The 22,135-nt window shown below is 34.6% G+C and overlaps 1 protein-coding gene across 3 annotated transcripts in view; it reads right to left on the bottom strand.

Moving 5' to 3' along the window:
- ADAMTS6 (ADAM metallopeptidase with thrombospondin type 1 motif 6) overlaps window positions 1-22,135 on the bottom strand; it is a 151,757-nt gene that overhangs the window by 50,763 nt on the left and 78,859 nt on the right. For all 3 annotated transcript variants that reach the window (XM_061475698.1, XM_061475700.1, XM_061475699.1), the window contains exons 11-14: window positions 19,208-19,349; window positions 8,566-8,673; window positions 2,504-2,649; window positions 207-270 (exon numbers count right to left, since the gene is read on the bottom strand). In XM_061475698.1, coding sequence (XP_061331682.1) covers window positions 207-270; window positions 2,504-2,649; window positions 8,566-8,673; window positions 19,208-19,349 — 460 coding nt within the window. The remainder of the gene's footprint in view (window positions 1-206; window positions 271-2,503; window positions 2,650-8,565; window positions 8,674-19,207; window positions 19,350-22,135) is intronic.

Below are 22,135 nucleotides of genomic sequence, written 5' to 3'. Positions count from 1 at the left end.
ATTGTTGACTTTAAACATTGAGCCAAGGATCCTAACATTTAGCAGAACCCATAGGGTGCCTGCAATATGCAAGTGCCCTACAGGACTCTCTGCCAATAAAATGCAGAATTCAAGGCTTTTCTGAAGTGAAAGAAAGAATCCATTACTGCTAAAACGTAAAGCAAACAAGTTAATTATACTTTTACAGTGGAATAAAATTTACTTACATCAGTATTACAAGAGCGATACCGCTTCCTTTCCCCAAGACAGTATTTGCCTCCACCTGAAGGCCTGAAAAACACGTTTATGTGTTAGTATACACATTATTAGTCTAGACACAAGTCTAAGAGATATATATTAAATAAAAAAATTAATAGGACATGGAATTTTTAAAGTGAGATTCTGAAATATTTTATTTAATAAGAATTGTAGAATTGACTTGAATTGGAGCAGATAAAAAACAATAGTGGGTATTTGAAAATCATAACTTACATAATGACGATTCATCTGGTTTGCATATATGGTTTAACTGTATTTTGAACATACTAAAAAGGTATTGTTTATAAATTATTTGATTGCTTTGTAAAACTGAGAAATATGTAAAAAAGCCATATGAGAAGCATTTTTTTTTTAATCTTCTTATATTACACCTGAAAATATTACAAAATGAAGAGACACTGTCTGCTAAATACTGGAGCTAGAAAAGACTGTATTTTCTAGTTCAAAACTCTGATTCTGATTTGAATTAAGCAGTATTAAGGTTGAGGAAACTCCAGGGTAAGCAGGCTTCTATTAGTGTGAATAACATACTGGCTCTTAAATTCCCAAACTGTTCAAAAACCTCATCTATCTTTCAAAGATAAATTTGACACAGGTCAAATAATCAATTTACATTGACTTAAATGTAAGACTAATCAGACATCAGCTCTTTGGCTCATAAGTTGAAAGCAGAAATGAAAAAACTGTGTCTGTTTTATAATAAAGAAAAGGAAGAATTTACAATCAACTAGAAAAAAAATCAATACTGCTTTTCACATTACACCTATTTAACCAAGCAACACTATTCTTGAACCAAAAGGAATTTTTTTCCTAATACAGACATCCTCCCCACCCATCACAAATGCATTTGCTTGATGTACTGTTAAACATTTAAAATTTAATCACCTTTCAACATACCAACCTATATACATGGTAACAGGAGTAGTTAAAATATCTTAGGAAATTACTTATGCTCAGAACAAATATTCCACTGGCATTTTTACATGCTGCTTTGAAAAATAATTAATTTATTATTATCTCAGTAACATAGTCTGACATGTTATCAATGCATATGGATAATTTTTGCCATTGAATTCATTCAGTAAGTAGTGCTATTTGCCAGATTTGATAGTTATCGCTAATGACAGGAGCTGAACAGAATACCTGAAGCAGTAGTAATATGACATTACAGCACCTTGGTGTCTTGCAGAGTGCACTGGAAAACTTATGTGCAGCCTGGCTTGCAAAACGTGGGTACAAGCAACAAAGAACTTAGGTGTACAGAGAGGAGATGATATGGAAGAAGTGATACATGCCACAGAATGCATTTCTATTAAAGAAGCACAAAACCTTAATGTCTTCAAGAAAAAGTGGTCTTAAAAATTAATGATGATGATGGAAATAGTGATTATGGGACATTATAAGAACAAAGTACAGAGTAATAAAACTATCCTTCTGCAAAGACCTATAGCTGTCATGAGGTAAGCAGAATAGAAAAAGCAGCAAAAGAAAAGAGCAATGATTCATTTAGCAAAGAACTGCAATGGAAACAAGCAAGCACTCCTCATTTGAGAAAGTAGTGACAGAGAGAGGAGCAGTTACCTGACAGACTATGGAACAGTGGTCAGGACACTGGAAAGCAGACAGATGACAGGACAAGTACAGATACACACAACAGATCAAACTATAGTAGAGAAGCTGGCCCCTCTGGAGAGAGAGTAGATGGACCAACTGGGAGTAGTGGCAGGGAGTGAAGCTGATGAATTAAGAGTCAGTGGGAAGTCACAACTAGGTGCTGGACATGACAGCATATAAATGTATTGTATGTAACCTAATATTACTAAGTATGGTTTATATGTAAGCAGTTGTATGCAAAAGCATGGAAATACTTTGTTGTGATTTTAATATGTAACTGGCAATAGTTATTTTTTATCCTAGGCAATCATTAGAGGTTGCATGCTTTAAGAAAGAAATCTATCTAAGACATAATTTAAATATATTCTTCATGAACAGCAAGATGCAGAAAGAAAACCATTCTGGTTATTGCTCAATAAAAATCCAACTATCTTTACAGTAGAAAAGATAGATTAAAAATGTTAAAAGTATGTCTAGGGAACTTCTCCTGTTTAAGTATTTCTGTCTGCAGTTTTGAAGACAAATGCTGGCAAACTAGCAAAACATTTTTACAGATAACATGTGAAACCACAGTTTTGAATAATTTCCAAATGTGTCTTTTTGTTGGCTTCGGCTTACTTTAGCTACTTACGCTGGACTGTCACAGTGTCTTATAGATGAGGAGACTCCTCCCCCGCAGGTCCTGCTGCACTCTCCCCATATTGACCACGGACCCCAACCCCCATCTATGCTCTGGGGCCAAGTGCCAAAAAGTACGCACTCTCCCTGATAACACCACTGAAAGATTTCACAAAAAAAAAAACACAGAATTAGCTTCCAGGCTGACAGAGTTATCAGGACAGAAAAATATAAGGGTCAAGCAATGACCAATTATAGGCATTAGCATTCTCTGTATAGATAACATGAGTAATATTTTACTTTTTCTAGCCATGTTTAGACATTGGTGAGGGTGTGTGTGATTTGTTAATTGTCTTCACCAAGTCCTGAATTATAGGTTCCTATCACACACCAGAAGTTAAAGCAAGCTTAAAATCTTTTTTTTTCTTCATACATCCTCCTTAGTGTTTCTTACTAAAGGAACTGCAAGTTGCTTACCAAATTGCTTACATTCCTTTAAACAGTAAGATACATCTCCAAGATTAGTTTTGTAAAACACCCTCCGCTTAGGATTCATGCAGAGGCTCCATTATGCAAATGAAAAATTCCCCCCCCCCCAACAGTATTTTTAAGAAAGTATTTAGTTACATTTTAAAAAAGAAAACCTGGATGAGGTTACAATGGAAGAAGAATTTGTTGCAGTACTTCATTTACACTAGCCCTAGACATAACAAAAGTAGTGCCAAAGTATTAGACATAGTACAGAAAATTATTATATTATAGTGAGTGGCCACTTGTTCAGTGACAGAATGAACATGTGCACCTCACTCATGCAAAAACTTAAAACTTTGCAATATTGTCACTGGACGTATAAAAAGACACACAATTCACACAAATGGCTCATTGTTAAAATAAGTCTGTAATTCCCTTAGTCAGAAACCTTTTTTAAACCATTCAGAAACAACCCTGGAGCCTCTAGTTTGATCCACATTCTGGTGCATCACTGAGAATCTGGAGTAGCTCAGTTAGATAACCCTTTCCCACCACTACAGGCTTAGGTGAGAGAGTAAATTACAGGTTTACTGTGACCTGAATCTGCACATCTCATTTTCAAAGGTGCTGTTCAACTCCCTTGAATTTCCCAAACAGACACAATACTGACCCTTTCCAAAAAGAAACCCAGGTAATTTCTGCATCCAAAATCAGTCACGTGAATTTGACAAAAAGCACTGAGACTTGAACAGAAGACATGGACAGACACATTTCCCTGTCTATGGACTACTGGAAGACTCAGTGTCGACTTTATACATTACACCTATACAAGTGTATAACAAGCAAAGCGAAGTTTTCTCTTCTAAGTCCTAAGGCTCACCTAAAACCTCAGTCCCAGCAACGTGGGACATATACAAACAAGTAAATACAGCCATCTACAATGACCTGATTTACTCTAGATTTTTCTGAAGGAAAACGAAAAGAGAATTTAACCTACTGTCATTAGACAGGAAAAAAAAAAAACAAACAAAAAAACAAACCAAAACTAAAATCTGATGTGAACAAAGATTGTACAGAGTGTTAAATAAATAAAAAAATCCTTTTTTCATCAGAAATTCCATTTTTAATAAAAGGTACTTCTAGACTGTCAAACGTGTTAATGTTTAGCTCTTCGTGTACATTAAATGTACACATTAAAATGACAGGTTACTGTTAAAATCTGTAGCTTATCATAAGCAGACACACCTAGATACAACATTTCCGCATAGATATGAACACGTTACCATTTAATATAGTATTTCCTTGTTACACTATTTCCTTGTTATTTCCACATTAATAAATGAAAACTGTAGCATTATTCTTCCAGCCACATTCATTTTTGTTCCTTCTCCCAAAACACGTTTTATCCTTCATGACCTCTTTTTTCTCTGTATGTGCTGTACATGTTTTAAAACACACCTTTTACAATCCAGCACATTTCTGTTTCTAAACCTCTCCCTCTTATCAGTTAGAGAAACAAACAAACAAACAAACAAAATGCATTCCTGTGTCTATAGAAAAGGCATAATATTTTTAATCTCAAGTTCAACATACATTGCCTTTTCTACCATGTATGGCCAGGGCAGAGTCTTCCTCAGAGCAACCAGTACGGTTCTGTGTTTTTGGTTTGTGACCAGTGTGGATGACGCACTGATGTCTTAGCTATTTCTCAACAATGATTGCATGCCATGAAGACTCTCCTGGTTTCTCAACCTGCCCCTCAGGTGAGTAGACTAGGAGTAGACAAGAGGTTAGGAGGGAACACAGCAGGGGCAGCTGATCCCAAATGACCACAGGGATATCATACCCCATAAAAATCAAACTCAGCAGTAAAACAGGCAGTTGGGATGCTTTCAAAGTAGCTGCTGCTCAGACTAGCTGGGCAACAGGCTCCTGGTGGGAGGTAGTGAGCAACTGCCTTTGATCTTCTGTTTGCTTTTTCTTTCACTTATGTCTATCTCAGCCCATTCATTTTCCTCACTTTTTCCCTCCTTATTCTCTCCTCCATCCCTGGGGGCAGTAGGCAAGCAACTGGGTGGACTTAGCTGCTGGATAGGGTCAACTCATCACAACCTTCTTCAGACAAAAAACCCAAAGACACAGAGTTTCATGGATTTGTACTGAGGAAAGAAGGGTTTAATCTAAATTTGCAAATCAGAGGTTTATGACAATGAGTAGGCATCCATCAGAAGAATGTACCTTTCATATAGAGCTTGTCTTCAATCCAGACTATCACTGCATGTCTGCATTAACACACAATGCAGTCCTGTAGTGAACCCACATTTTTAGCTACTATAGATAAATCCATTCAGCAGCGTTTTACAAAGCCTCTAATAGTGCCATTACGATGAAGAATGAAGTATTTATGTGAGCTACACAGAATTCAAAAGCTAAAAATTTAAATGCTTCTAAGAGTAAAAATGGCAGAATCGCAGAACAGGGCTGGAAAGGACTTTAAGATCATCTAGTTCCAAAACCCCTGCCATGGGCAGGGACACCTCACACTAAACCACGTCACCCAAGGCTCTGTCCAAATGTTATGTAAAAATTTATGTAAAAAAATGTATAATCCAGTTTAAAATACTTTTTATTTATGTTTATTAAATAAACATGTCAAAATCAGTTATGAAAGACACTTAAATCACAAGAATATCACCTATGTCAAGCAACATGCAAACCATCCTAACTGCACACTGTTAGGGCTGTATGTAAGTGGCAGGTGCATTCTACTCGTTTTATTTCTCCAAAGCTGTGTAAAATCACTATACCCTGCAATTTTCTTGGTCATGCAACATTGTCTTACACATTCCATATTTCCCTGCAGAAACTGCTTAAATGCTGTGTTTCCTACTCTATCAAAGTTAAATCTGAGGACTCACTGCTCATTTTGATGTCTTTTCCTTGTTTTCTAGTGAAAATTATCTTTCACCAGAAACCAGGGATGGATAGAATCTCTGACAGAGTAATTAAAAATTACCAAAATCTTCATTATTTCTAATGGGACTATGGAAATATGCTTCCTCCACAAACTATAGCAACCTCATCTGTTATAGTGAGGTAATGAGTGCTGAGTAAATAAACATTCCAATCAATTTTGTCTTACTGTTTTATATGCACCATTTCCTCATCAGAGTATATTTTTTAAAATCTATCAGTTACTTTACCTTTACAAACACATCTCTGTGTATACTGGAGAGAAACTTCATGTATACTTAGAATTATTATTTCAAATTAGGAAAAAGTGTACCTTTTTGAACCCAGCCAATACATAAAACCCTTCACCAAAGCATGAACTATTAAAGCTTCGAAACAGATGTACAAGTTCCATCAGTAGCAAGAAACCACTCTATTCTCTTTCCCTGTACGCAGAAAACAGCTGAGTAACTTTCATGGAAAACATTCTAAAATCCTTCAGGAGTAGGCAGACATCTACTGTGGAAAATTTCAACCCAGACAGTTAAAATGTTTGGCAGGTTTATATAAGCAACTGAAAGAAGGTTTTATAATAGTGTGTTAGGCCATTTTAATTGTAGAAATCCCTCCCAACTCTGCCAATAAGATATTAGTGCACATTGCCTCATACTTGTTTTGAGTTGACAGTTACATGGTATTTACATTAGTGTAACTAAAAGCAGAAATTGACCCTTCAAATACGATCAAGTACTCTGAGATCTTGCTAGGTCTTTACAGAAGGGTACATCATTTATTATATATTTGGATAGAGCCCAGCAAAGTAGGGCCTAATTTGGTTGCGGCTTTTAGGCATGACTGCAATATAAATGTAGTAATAATAAAAATAATAATAATTGCACCCTGTTATTTTCTCCTTAGCACATGGCAAAGAGAACTAAGTATTTGGAAAAACCTTGTGTATTATGGGTTTTTTTTGCTATCAGGAATGATTAATTTAAGGGAATCTTTGCAGTTTACAGATACAATTCTCTGCTAACAGACATGAACAGTTTACCGCTGTAAAAAAATACGGATTCTCTCATTTCCCTCTTGGAAGGACCACGATACTGATGACTGGAAAAAGATGGTTTGTAGAGAGCAAATTGATTAAAGCCTCAGGCAAGTGGACAAGGCAACAGCATCATAAAGCATCTCAACTTGTTCACTGTTGTATCATAGTTTAAAAATATAAACTGAGGTAAATTGCTCCTTGTCATTGACAAGGAGCGATGGTTCCAAAATAAACCTAGACTGTTGATTTAAGAGTAGGGCTTCCACTTTTTTCTATTACTCTTATAAAAGGTAACATTTTTGGTAGAATGTAAAGGTGTCTCTGTTTTCACTGGCTAACTCTAAGCAGTCTGGTTTTTAAAATGACTTCTTCAATGAATTTATTTAACATGGTTTACCAATATTTCCAAAATCAGCATGGAAAAGCCATCAAAAATGATGCTAGGTCATATGGCCTGAATGAAGCCATCAACTGGCATTAATAAACTGTGACAGCTGCTCAAAAGCTTTCATTCTTTTTGTTTAAACATCAGATTACAATCAAAATGCAGTGTAATCTTTGTTGAAACTAGTTGTGCTAGCGTGGTGAAAGTCAGAACAAGAATGGATTTTTTCCTAAAAATGACTACTGACACCTAATCTGGAGGAGTACTAGATCTTCTGGACAGATGCAGCAACTCTAAGACAGTACTGGAAATTATATAATCAGCATTCTTCACTTTGTACAAACTTCCATAAAATGTATTATCTTGAAAAAAGAAGCTTATGGAATTCATTTTTTCCCCCAGTATATGTCCTATAAATCAATAATTAAAATATTTTTCTCCCCTCTTTAAAATCTGTACAGATTTGGCTTTGCAATTGAGAAACTTTTTCTTACTATTAAGTTTCAGAACTTTCTCTGAAACTACTGATATACCAACATTATTTTAAAATAAAAATTCACATGTTCAGACAGACACAATAGAATTAGACTTCCTGTACTTTTCTGTTAGGTAGAAGAGTTTATTAAACTCCACATTGAAGGCCTTTAAAGCAAAACAGTTATGTAAGTGTAACTGAATACCAAAAGAATAATTCAAAGTCAAACCAGAAAGGTCACTTTGAAATACAAGCTTTTAGAAAACCCTTTTATTAAGGCAAGATTTTTCTTCTATATGCTTGTATGATTCAGCTGAAGGAATAAAGGTAACAACGCAGAGTTCAGGCTCTAAATCTGTGTTACGCATATCCAAAGTCTATGCCAGACCTAGAGTTGTAAGAGTCCTTTATGGAAGAGTGCTATAAATTTAATGAAGATTAAACTAAAGAGTTTTTACAAAAATTACACAAAAACCGATAGAGACTATCTAACAGGTTGGGGGTTTTTTTGATCCATGCTATAGAATTTTATAGTGAGGATAGATCTTTTATTAAATTACGTGTATAAATAATTGGGAAATAATTTGCAATTTATAATTGAAACTTCCATTACAATTCAAATGTATTCTGAAATAATAATTTGTTTACATCTTATATTAGCATGTAAGTACTTTAATTTACTAGTTACTTCTTCCTGTGACAATAAATTGCTTTTTCAAACAATAGATTAATTGTACTCACCCCCTTTTCAATGCTCCCTGTTTGGCAAAGAGTACCTTCTGCTGCTGGAATGCTGTTGGTAACACAGCGATTACTTTTGCTGAGGCACCAGAGCTCTCTACACACTTCCTAGGAAAGAAGGTAGAAGTTGATCAGAATGGAAGCCTCAAATTGCTTTCACTCCTCCTACACAAACATATACACAAATTTGTTTTGAATAGAGACTATTAAGAAATGGACTGGAGAGATAAATCTACATTGGGATTGGGTTGGAGAATTTTCTGGAGCAATTCCAAAGCCACTGTATTTTACCTAAGAATATTCTGCCAGAAAGTATCTGGAAGAATGTGTAGCCCAGAAGAATGTGATTTTCACACCTGCCATTCAAATGATGTTCTATAGTTGCTTTTTTCTTGATCAGTGCTAATACTGGGCTTAGTATATTTTAGCATGGCTGTAAAAGCGGTTTTCAGATGTGCTCTAGCATTTCCATTACTGTCATTATCTGGCTTAAAATTACACAGTAAAAGGATACTACTAACTCTGAAATATGAAACAAAACCAATTATTTTTGTTTTCTTCAGTTAAAACCAAAGTTTCCGAGCTCAGACTACTTGCACTACTCTTCTGTAACACTTGCTAAAACAGCGCATGTGTGTCTAGCACTGAGCTATACATTAAATTAATTCCTTTAGGCTTTTTAAGATTTGCAGCTGATGTTTCATAACTGATTTAGCCTATATTGTCAGTGTTAAACAAACACAGGTTTTCAAATCCTATTTTTTCCTACCATATTTTCTCATTTGTTTTTGCGCATTTACTCATTTAAATTAAGCTAGTTTTGTTGATATTGATATTCATTGTTAAAACTATCTAAGGGTTGAAATTCATAACGTGGGCATGACCAAAAGTTGGCTGAATACTCAAAATCTTAAAAGTTGCCTCAGTTGCCCTTGGATTACGTATGCATGTAGAAAGGAATCAGAAGTGTTTTGCTTTTACAGCAGATGACTTACATGATAATCTGATAATCTTTGTAGTAGTACTTTGAGATCCTTGAAAGAGTTCACAACCTATTTATAGATATGTCCTATTTTTTGGTATTTTTTTAAATTTAAAAGACAGTAGAATCTTTAAAATTATTTTATGATAGCCATTACTATTTAATTTTATTTAACTGCATCTTGAAATTATATACAACAAATAGCCCTTGTATAGATTCTGTGACTGAACCTAAGTACAAAGAGCAAAAAGGAAAAGACAGTATGAGTAAATTAAAGTTAACAGGTGGCCCCCCTGAAAATTCATTCTTTCTCAAAAGAAATGAATAAGTATCTTGCCCCAGGCTATCTTTTCTATACACACTAAAAGGAACAAACTTCCAGTTTTTCCCTAAGATTCATGTTTCTCACATTGGACTGCATATATAAATTGATTTATTTATATATTATTCACTAGCAGCTGCATTAACAGTTCAAAAGTACAAGCTTTTCTTGAATAATGAAAAATTCTTTTGCAAGTTTAAAATCAGTTGGTGCCATTCTTTCAGGATTAATACAGTGTATTTTGTCTCATGCTTGGTAGAAACAAGGTATCTTTTTAGAAATCCATTAACAAAATACCAAATTAGGATGGTCTGAAATGATGAGGAATGAGTACAGATGATTGCTGGAGCTTCCATCCAATTTTTGAAAATTAGGCCTAAGCTATTGTGTCTTATTTGGTGAGTTGCTCTATGAAAACTTTAATAAATTGATGAGCCTCATTTTAGGAGAAATACTGACACATGTAAAAGCATACCTGTAGCCAACATAGAACTATCTTCATTTTCAGATTCAAATTTTTTGTTGAAGAAATGCAAACGGTATAAATATTTACTTACTTATATCTCTGAATAAACACTCGCTTTTGCCACTCATCTGATAACATTTTCAGATTAAGATATACACAAATAAATACACAGTTTAAAAAGATCAAACAGAACAGGGTAAGAATAGAAGATACACAACAAAGATTCTTGAAAAATATAACTAGATTACAAATTTCCCAGTCACTAAGGTGCCAAAATAAAGCATTAAATAAAATTCACATCTAAATCAACCATGCATCCAAACGTCAATACAGCATGGATTTTGAAAGTGAAAGCCTAAAATTGGTTCCTTACAGACACAGCATAGGGTGCTTCTACCATAATCCTGCCTTATATACTTTTACAGTTATTTACTTCCTCATTTTGTTGAGCAGAATTGATGTATACACTTGTTCATGTTTCATGTGTGGTTTACATTATCAAATCATGATTAAAAGTGTTAGACTGTGATGATTCTACTTATGACCTGGTGTTTATTTTGCATCGGATTTAATTCAAACATTTAAATTAACAGCTGTACTGTAATTTGGTTCAATTTGGCTGAAAAACCAAAAACTCAATTGCATTAAGAAACAAAGACTTCAACCATTCCAATCTAGACAGAAAAAAAAAAAAAAAAAGAAAAAAAAAAAGGAAAGAAATCAGATCTGGGTAACACTCTGGAATTTGGAAACATCTATATTTCAGGGTAATTTGAACCCAGAATTCTGCTTTGTGCTCCAGAGTTTAGATGCTCAATTTCACTTCTGATAGGCCTACACAGGTATACCGTTTATATATTAACATATAGGGGGATGTAGTAATTAAAATGTGTATTTCGTTGCCAGGCTAACATATCCACAAATGAGAGTATTTAATAATTTGCTTCTAGTAAGATTCTTTCTGTATACTAAGGCTTCTTTATGGCACTAGACTCCTCCGAATTCACTGAACTAAGATCATCCAAATAATCAGCTGAACTATGTGAATTAATGGATACAGGACTCCAAAACTATTTTAGTCATTCACCTGTTTGCAGAATAATTCTAAGCATGTCAGCTCACATCCTTACTTCACAAAATGAGAAAAAAAAATTTCATTCTTCCTAAGCTGCTTTGGAAGATAGAAAGAAAAGCACTGTATCCAAACTAGGCATTATTACTGACATAGTCTTATTCAGACCTTAATTTCAGCAGGAGTTTGCCTCAGTAAATCCCTAAAGACAAAATCAAAGTAATGTAAAATTACTATAGGCTGTACCATACCATTAATGTTTGAACAAAAATCTCTGCTTAAATCAGAAAGGAGTTCTGTTTGACACAGACCTACAATATCCCCAAATCAACATAGTATTTCCTTATGGAAAACTAAGTGAAACACAGAGGATTTATTAATTAAAATAATACAATGTATCAATCTGTAAAAGTAATTTACATAAAACCTGTGAAATTATAAAGTATGTTGGCAATTTCTTTTAAAGACAGCCCAAACCTATTTAAGAAGATGTTTGCCTTCTGCTGTTCTGCATTTTAAAGAAAAAGTAGAATCTGAAGTACATTCTTCACCACCCTGTACATGAAATGAAAAATAACATTAACAGTAATTTGAAAACAAATAATATGCCTAGAAATGGAAATTGAAAATCCGTATGTGCTGTTATTTCATTAAACAAAACCAGAATTATACCAGGTACCATAATGGCTATGTCTTCTTTATTTTCAATTGATTTTGGAAAGTTAACAGTGAAATTCTGACTACGATGCAGAAAGCTTTCTGTTCTCCAGCTCAACCCTAATCCTGTTACTACCGTAGTTTCATAGTTATTTGAGCTATTTCTTTACTACCACCATCCTATCTGTAATATCTCTAAGCAACTGATTTTAATAATCCAGCCTTAAAAACGTGCAAGGAACTGCCCTGGAAAGGACAGGCACAAATTCCCTAGTAGAAAGTACATTTTTTTTTCACACACTAGCACACACACACACACACACACACAGAGCATAACATGACCCTTTAGGGGAGCCTTTTCTTCAGTGGCGGACACAGGATCACACTAATATATCTTTTGCCAACACTAAATTTGTGTGAGTAATTTACTGAAACTAAGAGAAAGAAGCATAATCTGAAATGTAATCAGTGACCTCAAAGCCTTCTAAAATGTGTGGATTTAGTAACTACTGATTTGTAAAGCAAACATGGGAAAATGTTTTAAGAATTCAGGAAACATAAACTGAAGCTGACGCCTTTCACAAGATCAAGACACGATAGATGACAACCTGCAACAGTGTATATGGGGGCTCCATGACTTTAGTTTGGATGCTTGTATTTGCAGTAAATTAAACAAAGCTGAACCCATCTAGAGAAAAAAAAAACAGCAAATCTAATTTTCTTTCTTTTGCCTACGTGTTATCAATGATGGAGCTTCCTTCTGTTGTGTCATGCAGAGTTACATATAGCATTTCAAATTACGTAACATCTAAACATCCTATATCATAAATAGTAACAATTCAGCACAATGAAAACTCAGCAATATGAGTAAAGATCATATTGCTGTGCTGTTCTTAACATTTTCAACACTACTGAAAGCCTCCAATGAATATTAGCAATTTGGCCTATAATATTTAAAAAATTAAATGGGAAATACTAAACTATGATGATTTGGGAATTTCAATATTCGTTCATAGAAGTTTAAAATGTTTATTAGGACTTTATCTTACTTTAGCCTGCTTAATCTATAATATGCGGAAACTCTTGATGAGCATTTGATAAAATAAAGCATATACATAATTAACTTGAATTGTAACTTACAATTCAGACCTGAAAAGCATCAACCTAGAGTACTTTCAGCCTCACTGCTGAAATACTGCTGCAACAGAGTTAAAACTTGAAGACAGCAATTTTGGGTGAACTTCAGAAGGTTCACTGTTTAGTTCAAATAACCACCCAAAAGTTACCATTTTAGCGCTCTGCTACCAAATGCTCATTAAGTGGTGCACCATGCTATGAATCAAAACATGTGGAAAGAACGTGGAATAGAATCTGAACCCTTAAGTTGTACATTTGTATTATGTTACCAGCATTCTTCCCTAAACATTGGGTGCTTATGTGAACAGTATAGAAGCTACAGAAGCCCCAGAAGGTCAATCACCTCTAAATAGCATCTTCCCCTTCAAATCCATGTAACCTACCCGTTCCTTATTCAATTCACATTCTAGTATTTGGAATCTCATTATTGCTTCTACTACCATCTAATGCACTTCTGCTTTGATCACTAGCTTCTTCCCCTTTTCACTTTTTAAACAGCTCTTGTAAGATCCAGACACATTTATGTTAAGTTTGTGTTTCTTGTGAAAGAGAAAATGAAAGAGAGAGCTGAGGAGAGAGAGAAAAGGGGGTTGGTGACAAGACAGTCCTAGGAAAGAATAAAGGGGTCTATGGGAACTTGTTAGAAAAAGATTAAACGGATGTAAATCTACTTTAGGATTCAGAAAGGGGAAAACTTCTGGGATTTCCTGTAGCTACACACATCCTAATCTTAAAAAAAAAAAAGAGAACAAAATTTAAGTAGAAAGCCAAAGGTGTTTCAAATGTTCTTAATTAGAGCACAATCCTGCAAGTCCTTACACAAGAAAAGCTCGAAAGTTTAATTTTCTAAACACAAAAGGCCAGCACAATAGTGATGACAGGTTTCACACTTGATCAGCAAGACCTTGAATAATGTAAAGTTTGATAAAGACATAGTATAACACCAATACCTTCAGTTATTCTCTTTGCCTACACATACTTTGAACACCAGTTTGTGAGCAACATAATGTAAAAACATCTGATTGAATTACTTGTGCTCTGCTAACAAACGCAAAGTATAAAGTGACTTAGCCATGGTACAACATATGAAGCTGGGGAGAAAAAAAGTCACATTTCAGTGAGTTACTAACTACTGTGTATAATTCAACTGAATGCACAATCATAGTATCAACAGGTGAGGGAACTAAAGGGAACTGGTACTTGCAGTGCAGTGATACATAAATTGCTTCTCTGCCTTTCCTTCTGATAAAATAGCTTCCAGAACCTGCTTCCACATACATCAAATTTAATACCTCTCTTTATTAATTTGGAGTAAATAATATCCCTGTTTAATGAAAGAAGTGACAGTTTAATTCTCTAACATTACAGTTTGTATCACCTGACTACAAAGGTCAATTGTAATTCAGGCTATTTTAGAACCACTGTGTATAGCAATTTGTTTACTCTCCTTGATTTGAAATGATGTTTTGTTTTGGTCATTACTAATTCAGTTAAACTATTTTGCCTCTAAACCGGTATGTGGGAAACTAGGAAGCAGTGAAGGTATGATAACTGTGTCCTGTATTTCTGTATTCAAGCCTTTTCAGCAAACTTCCATCAACAGTAATTAACTTTATGGCCGCTCCCCATAACTCACTAAGACTTCCTCCCTTCCTAACACAAGGGAGCTCTGGGAGGCAGAAGGAGGTCTCCTTATTCTGAGAGTATATCTTCATCCTGTTTACAAGCAGTAAGTTCCTAGCTTGAACTCTCTCTGTCCTCCAAAATGCACTAACAAAACGTGAATAAAAACTGGTATTTGAGTTCAAAGCTATTTTCATTGGCAAACTAACTAGAGAACTTAATTGCAAGCATAAGACCATGACAAAGAAAAGAGCTACCTGTCATCAGCTAAAATACATTACCCAATGTGTTAAACTCTAGTGTGAAGTAAGAAGAACGGTCTTGCTGTTTTCAGTGAAGCCATGTATGCAAAGGACAGGAGAGTCTGCCCCCCTATCCTCCTACTCAAAATATTTACTGAAACCAATGATGGTGGAAAAGCATCATATAAAAAAAATATTAAAAAAATTGTAAAACACTGTCTCTGAAACCCATGCTAGCAGCCAACAGCTTTGCAGATCATAAAATGCACCACATCAATATCAACCATATGTATAAAGTATTAACTGCTATTAAAATGCCTGAGGTTTTAGCCTCTGTCCTAAAAATGTAGAGACCAGCTCTAAAGCAAAGCATTATTTTGAACCACGAAATCCGTAAGTTACTGTTAGGCATATTCCAGGTATTATTTAAAGTCATAAAACAGAGAAATTCAAAGTCAAGAGTGGAATTCTTTTCTGAGTTTACCCAGAGACAGCCAACAGCCAACTGTAATTAGGCAGATGCTCAGAGGTTAAGGAGATACTGAGTCAATGAAAAAAGTTCTCCTTATACTCACCTAACAAAGGGACTGAAAAATGTTATGAACTGGCATACAGCCACAGCAAAGAACTGAGACACACTTGACAATCAGCAGAAGAGAATTCACACTGCATCACCATAGAAGATGTAGCATATACAGGAACTACACAAATTAACGGAAACTGCCTTGTTCCTAGTAACCTCAAGATCTTCCACGGCACTGAACCCAGTAAGATACCTGGAAGCATGTACTGCCTTTAGGGAAAAGCTATGCAGCAGTATTATATGGTGAAATTTCCACCATTACAATTTGACTCACTGTAAGTAATAAATTTAACATTCTCCTGAATCTGAACGTTTATGCTAAAAATGAAGTATTTTAAGTAGCTTGAGACATTGCCTCTCAATTCTTTATTCAAAGTATCTATTTCTTCACTTAAATTCTCTAAAATTGCCCTGGTGTCAGAAATGGTGGAAAGTATAGTAAGAACAACAATGCATACGTAACACAGAAAAATCACTGTCTACTTGCTAATCTGTAGGGTTTACTTGAACTCGAAGAGCTAAAGCACCGGGGAGGTTGTGAATGCTCCACCCCTGGCAGTGTTCAAGGCCAGGTTGGATGAGGCCTTGGGTGATATGATTTAGCGTAAGGTGTCCCTGCCCACGGCAGGGGGGTTGGAAGTAGATGATCTTAAGGTCCTTTCCAACCCTAACGATTCTATGATTCTATGAATTCTTGGATGACAATGTGCTGAACAATACAGGGAAATCTGACCAATAGCCACAAGGCTTTTGCTGAAACAGTTGTGTCTGTAAGTGACTAAACAGTTTAATTAGGTCTAGTACTTAAAATAGTATCAAAACAACTACCAAAGAACTCCTTTTAAGGTCAAACTGTCTTCTTGTCAGTAAACACACACACAGAAAGGCAGAAACTTGCAGCCCCTGATGCCTTAATTGTTCAAATACCTGGCCATGTATTTAACTTCAAATCTGTAAGCGAGAAAGGCTTCATGCACATAAATGTGCAACATTCTTTGCAGGATTAGAATGTGATCTATGATCAAAAGCAATAAACAGTTTAAAATATACATGCAAAGGGATGGTATGAGGTAATATGGGAGAAAAGACAATGAACACAGAGTAACATTAAAGCTAAAAGGATGAAGAAGGTATTTTTCTTAAATGTTAACAAGACATTACTAGATGATTCCAAAGCTGAAATAACATGAAGATTTTCCAAATTCCTTTAAAAGACAGATGCATCAGACCCCTTAGAATTTTTTGGCAACTTGATTTGAGACTTTCACTGTTTTGTCATGTCTTCCTATTACAATTCAGTAAAGAACATGAGCAAGAGAAAATAGCAAGCCACTTTCTTTAAGATTTTAAATTTGTTTAGAATTTATTTGTTTCTGGGTCACTGAACTCCATGTTGGAAAACCTGCTCTACTCCCTTTTTACCAGGCACTTCAAATAAAAATGGCTAAAAGAAGTGCTAGAAAGAAATCATGTGTAAACTAGGTCTACTTTTAATTAAGGATTTTCACTATGCTTTTCTGTCTGCAGTTGCACACGTCCGTTAGAATAAAATCAATGAAATGTTCATGGCATATTCATGGGAATAATACACCAACCAGAAACATTCAAAGCACTGACTGTTTACTTTTGATATGGAACAATTTGACCAGAGTACTCAGCTTTTTCTGGTATTTAGATATAATTCCACTACTCAGTTCTAGAAATCCTTTCATAAATGAATAGGTCCTTCTTCTGTGAATATTTTCCACCTGCACTTCCAAAGACTTTTTACCTTTCAAAATTATCACTCGAAATCTGCACAATCATAGTAACCATGATCACATTTTCAGAGCATTATGGCCATTACAGATAATACTCTGAAATGTAGATGCTATTTTAAATGCTAGTCTTTTCTTACAGCGGATTTTACCAGACTTCTACGATAACCTGTTATATTAATATTTGCAGTTTGAAGCCTATTACTAAAAATAGAGTTTTTTTCCTGAGACATTTATGCTTCTGAGACACTTATGCTCATATTGATGGCACACAATGCTCTGTATCAGTTCAGAGGATTGGTAATGTCACATGAAGACGTTCTTTTAACTACTGCCTCGCTTAAGTATCAACCTTTTTTTATAACTAAAAGGAATCAAACAAAAAGCTTTAAAATCAAAAGGAGAAGGCAGAAAGCCAAGATTACCTACACATCTTCACTATTTTCAATTGCTTGTGGTTTAGAAACTGGTTTAAGAAAAAAAAGTGTACCATGCAGCATGACCATCATAGCAATGATTACATAGTTTAATAGTTTGGAAAAAGAAAAAAAAAATACATGTGGAAAAGCCAGGTTTTGCACATCATTAACTTTCCAGTTTAATTTAAAATGCAATATATCTCCAAAGGCTGTGCTATAAATCATAGATTAAATACCTGTAGATTTCCTTAGTCTGAAAATAAAGAAGTGTGTGTGGTAACAATTTGTAAGAAAAAAGAAAAAAAAAAGATATGACTTATACGTAGTGACAGGAAATGGGGCCCTTCAATAACAGTGGTGGGAAGTGAGAACTTAAAGAGGAACAATAAAGGCCAAAAGAGGTTTGATGAGGGATCAGCACTAGAAGACCCAGTGAGCTAGCCAGCCAGCTACATACAGCTTTTAAATCCTTTGCACTATGTGATCTGTCAAAGAGGCATCCCAAGAATAATATTGTATTTATCCCACCAGGGATATTAAAAATGGAGTTTCTTTGCAGCTAGCCTTTAGAGTGATTACATTGTTTTATCTGAATAATCTAAAAACTAAAATATTATTAAAATTATTGACTTTTAAACCACTATATACATTTTCAAGGTATATTTAATTTAGTCTCAGCTGATTATTTGATAACAAGCACAACAGAATGCATCCTTTTGCTACATAATTTGGGCTGCAAGATTTTATGTAAATATTTATAAATTTATTGCATGGCATAGTGGCCTAAGTGTGCAGGTTTTTATTTCTACTTTGAATTTATTTACCTTAATTATTATATACTGGTACTTGCAGCCAAAGCTTTGCTAGCACTTAGCTATTCAGTATTCTATTTAGCTATGTAGCTTCATGCTCCTCTCTTCCCAAAACCGTAAGTCATCTTTCCAAAAAGAGATCTGAAAAATGTGAGAAACAATAAACTCAATGTTGGGGAAGGGAGGAGGGAAGAGGGAAGCAAACCAGACCTGGCAATACAATGAATATAACATGAAACTGGTTTTACATAACCAAAATCAGGGAAAATTCTGTTGTGCACTTTCGAAGGAGCAAGGAACAAGTGTTCTAGGCTCCTTTTTTTTCCCCCTAAAATTAAAGAATGCTTTTCCCAGCTCATTGTTACCCACATATTTTGGTGTACAGAACCCACAATTGAGACGAGATGCAGCATAAGGACTAAAATGTACCCTTTGCCTACATATGATGGCAACAGACATGCTACTGGAAATCTGTAGTCCACTGCTGCATCTAACTAAAGATTTATGTTACAAAGGTCTATATACAAATGACTAAGCAGAACACTCAGCATAAGGATTAAGACTTCTTACCCCATATTTACATTGGCGGGATGTTGCTCCATACTGGAAGCGACACTGTTCATCAGCATCATACACCTGACCTGGGGCCACAGCTGGATAAAGAAAGTCACGCTTGGGAGGCTCATTATCAAGGCAAGTACCACGGCCCGAACTGTTCAACATAAAGGACCAAATCAATTAGGAATTCTCCTGACTGTAAATCACAGTAATGATATCATGTATCTAGTTCTTACTTTTAACAGCACTGGGTGTGAAACAAATATAACTGCAATAAACAAACAGTAAGATGGTACACCCATAGTAAAAAGAAAAAATAGAGGGAATTAAGATTTTAATATAATTTTTCATCATTATTATTAACAAAACTACTTATTTCAGATCGTGAAATGGATTTCATAAATCATTGTTTTTAAAAGTGTGATAATTTCTGAGCCACACAAGACTGATTTTCATTTTTGTTTTAAGATTCTTATTTGTTTTCACTGAAGAATAGCTATATTTGGTCATAGAATGGAAAATAAACAAATTAAGCAAATAAAGGAAATTCAGTTTGCAATTCTTAGTGATCCTTCTCATCCTTCAAAGAGCTAAGTGCAACTTTATAGATATAAGCAGCTTGACAGACAAAAGTAGAACACATTTAAATGTCAATATGACTAAATGTTTATTGGATTAGGATCTTAATATGCATGCTTTTCTTCCATTTGAGTGAACAAAACAGTTACTGTGGTAAAGGTTTTGAAGGATCTTCAAATTTATCTAATTTGTATGGATAAAACATATTTTTATTGTATTAATAATATTTAGTCTTAAAAAAATCATGTTAGAAAGAAGTTCACCTTCTTTGAAAATTGCAATATTTTCTTCTTTTATATTCACTCTTTTGGTTGGGGATTGGTGTTTTCTTTCCAAAATATGTCCATATTCAACCACAATATTTTAGTGTAGTGGAATAAATAACAAAGAAAGCCAAATGCAGACAGAACTCAGCTTAAAAAACTTTGTACTTTGCTAAATATAATTATTCAGTTTTATTAGTCAGGGCGCATAAAAGAGGACAGATGCTTTTTAACTTTCATTTCACATGTGAATAAGTGAGGATTTTTAAAGAAATCTTATGCCAATGCTCTAAATATTTTTCCAGCATTCCTACAAATTTTGCCAGCACTTATGGGTTTTTTTCTCAAATCTTTTCCATGCACCTTGCCAAAGGAACATAATTTCAGAAATGAATGTACTACACTGTGTTTTGGAGACCTCCAATTTTCTATACTTTTCATCTGCAGATAAAAAAAAAGAGCAAACCCCCCCCCTTCAACTACACATTTTATGTTCTCATTTTAACACTATTCTATTCAATCCTTTGAAATACTGCAATAAACATTTTGGAAAAAACAAGCAACAAACAACAGAGGAAGGCAAACAGTAGCTAATGCAATAACCAGGTAAATATATGGAAAAAAAAAAAGATATTTGATTACTAATCCAAATTAATTTACTGTGATTTAACTACACAACACCACCTCAGCTGAAATCTGCCTTTAAAATACCAACTGGCATAAGAAATAATGCAGTTACCTGTTTTATTCCAGTTTACATTATTGCAAGCATATACATTTTCTAATAACAGAAGTTGGAAACTATCCTACATACTTTTGAAATATTTCGGTGTTGTATTCAGTGTATAAGGAGTACATGTTAATAATTTCAAGATGAAAATAACTCAAATACAATCTGATTTTTCTGCATTGTCTGGACAAAATTCCACATAAGAATGTTGCTAAAACAAGCAGTGGGAAGTTTAGCATTTTACATCAGCTTGAGCTAGTATTGTATATAATGGGAACATTTCCATAGATTTGGTAAACTGTAGTCCTGTAAAAAGACAGCCATGGGCACAGCATTTAAAAACCTTTAAAACCTTTGGTGACCCTTTCTGTGGGCATATGTATCCCTTCATGGATTAAAGAATCAGATCTAAATTTTTAAATTCACTGAACCTGAAAATTAGAGCACACTTACTCTACAGACACAGAGTTGCAGAAAGTCAAAATCCTTGTAGTAAATAGAAAAATATGCCTCTTCTGCTCTAATGCCAGAATATCCACCATAATGAAATAGTTGTAGCAAAAAAGCAAGAAAATGACTAAGCAGTCATTCACTTACTAGCTGCATTACATCACCACCTCTCGGACTGAAAATACCTGTCTTTGTTTCCTTCTGCTTCAGTTCTCTTATTTCTGTCAAGCGTTAAAGAAAATTGACATATTATACAAACTTCGTGTGAGAACCTGATACTGTATTCTTTAAACTGAAACGTTTAGGAAAAGAAATAGCATGTGTTGTAAAACACTCTGATAAAACAAGGGACTTTCCATTGGTAATGAAAGGTCTCACCAAAGCTCTGCAAGTGATGAATATAGGCTGGGGACCATGTATGCTTTTCACATAACTTCCACTGGACTCAGGAATGGTAATACTCTTGAGTCTATGTCCTTGTTCTCTCTTTCTCTTTGCTCCACCAAAATAAAAAACTCAACACACTTGAGAAAAGTAATCTGATAAATCTAGAGAAATAAACTAAACGGGTGCAAGAACAATGGCTTCAGAGCACTTTATAAACAGAGATCTTAGTTATTATCAATCTGGCCTATAAAGTGAAAACAGCCCTTTGTGTAGATGTGAGAAAAGATAATAGGATGGAAAAGAATGCTCAAATACCTTCATCTCTGCCATTTTAGAACATTACTACTCACAACCACTTTTGAGCTTTGTGATTTTATCTTCTATAAGAAACATATACAAAGTCAAAAAAACCTACAGAGCATTTACATTTTTGAACAGGTAGTGGATAAACCTTTAGTGTCTACAATAGAAATAAGATGATCTCAAACTCATCTTTTCATCTATTTACTCCACAAGATACTACTAGCACTC

Source organism: Pezoporus flaviventris, unplaced genomic scaffold, assembly GCF_033815535.1.
Source record: "Pezoporus flaviventris isolate CSIRO_AGI_PZ_B2104156 unplaced genomic scaffold, CSIRO_AGI_Pfla_v1 ptg000089l, whole genome shotgun sequence".
Classification (NCBI taxonomy): Eukaryota; Metazoa; Chordata; class Aves; order Psittaciformes; family Psittacidae; genus Pezoporus; species Pezoporus flaviventris.
Note: the sequence above shows the minus strand (reverse complement) of the source record. Positions and strands in the feature narration are given on the sequence as shown.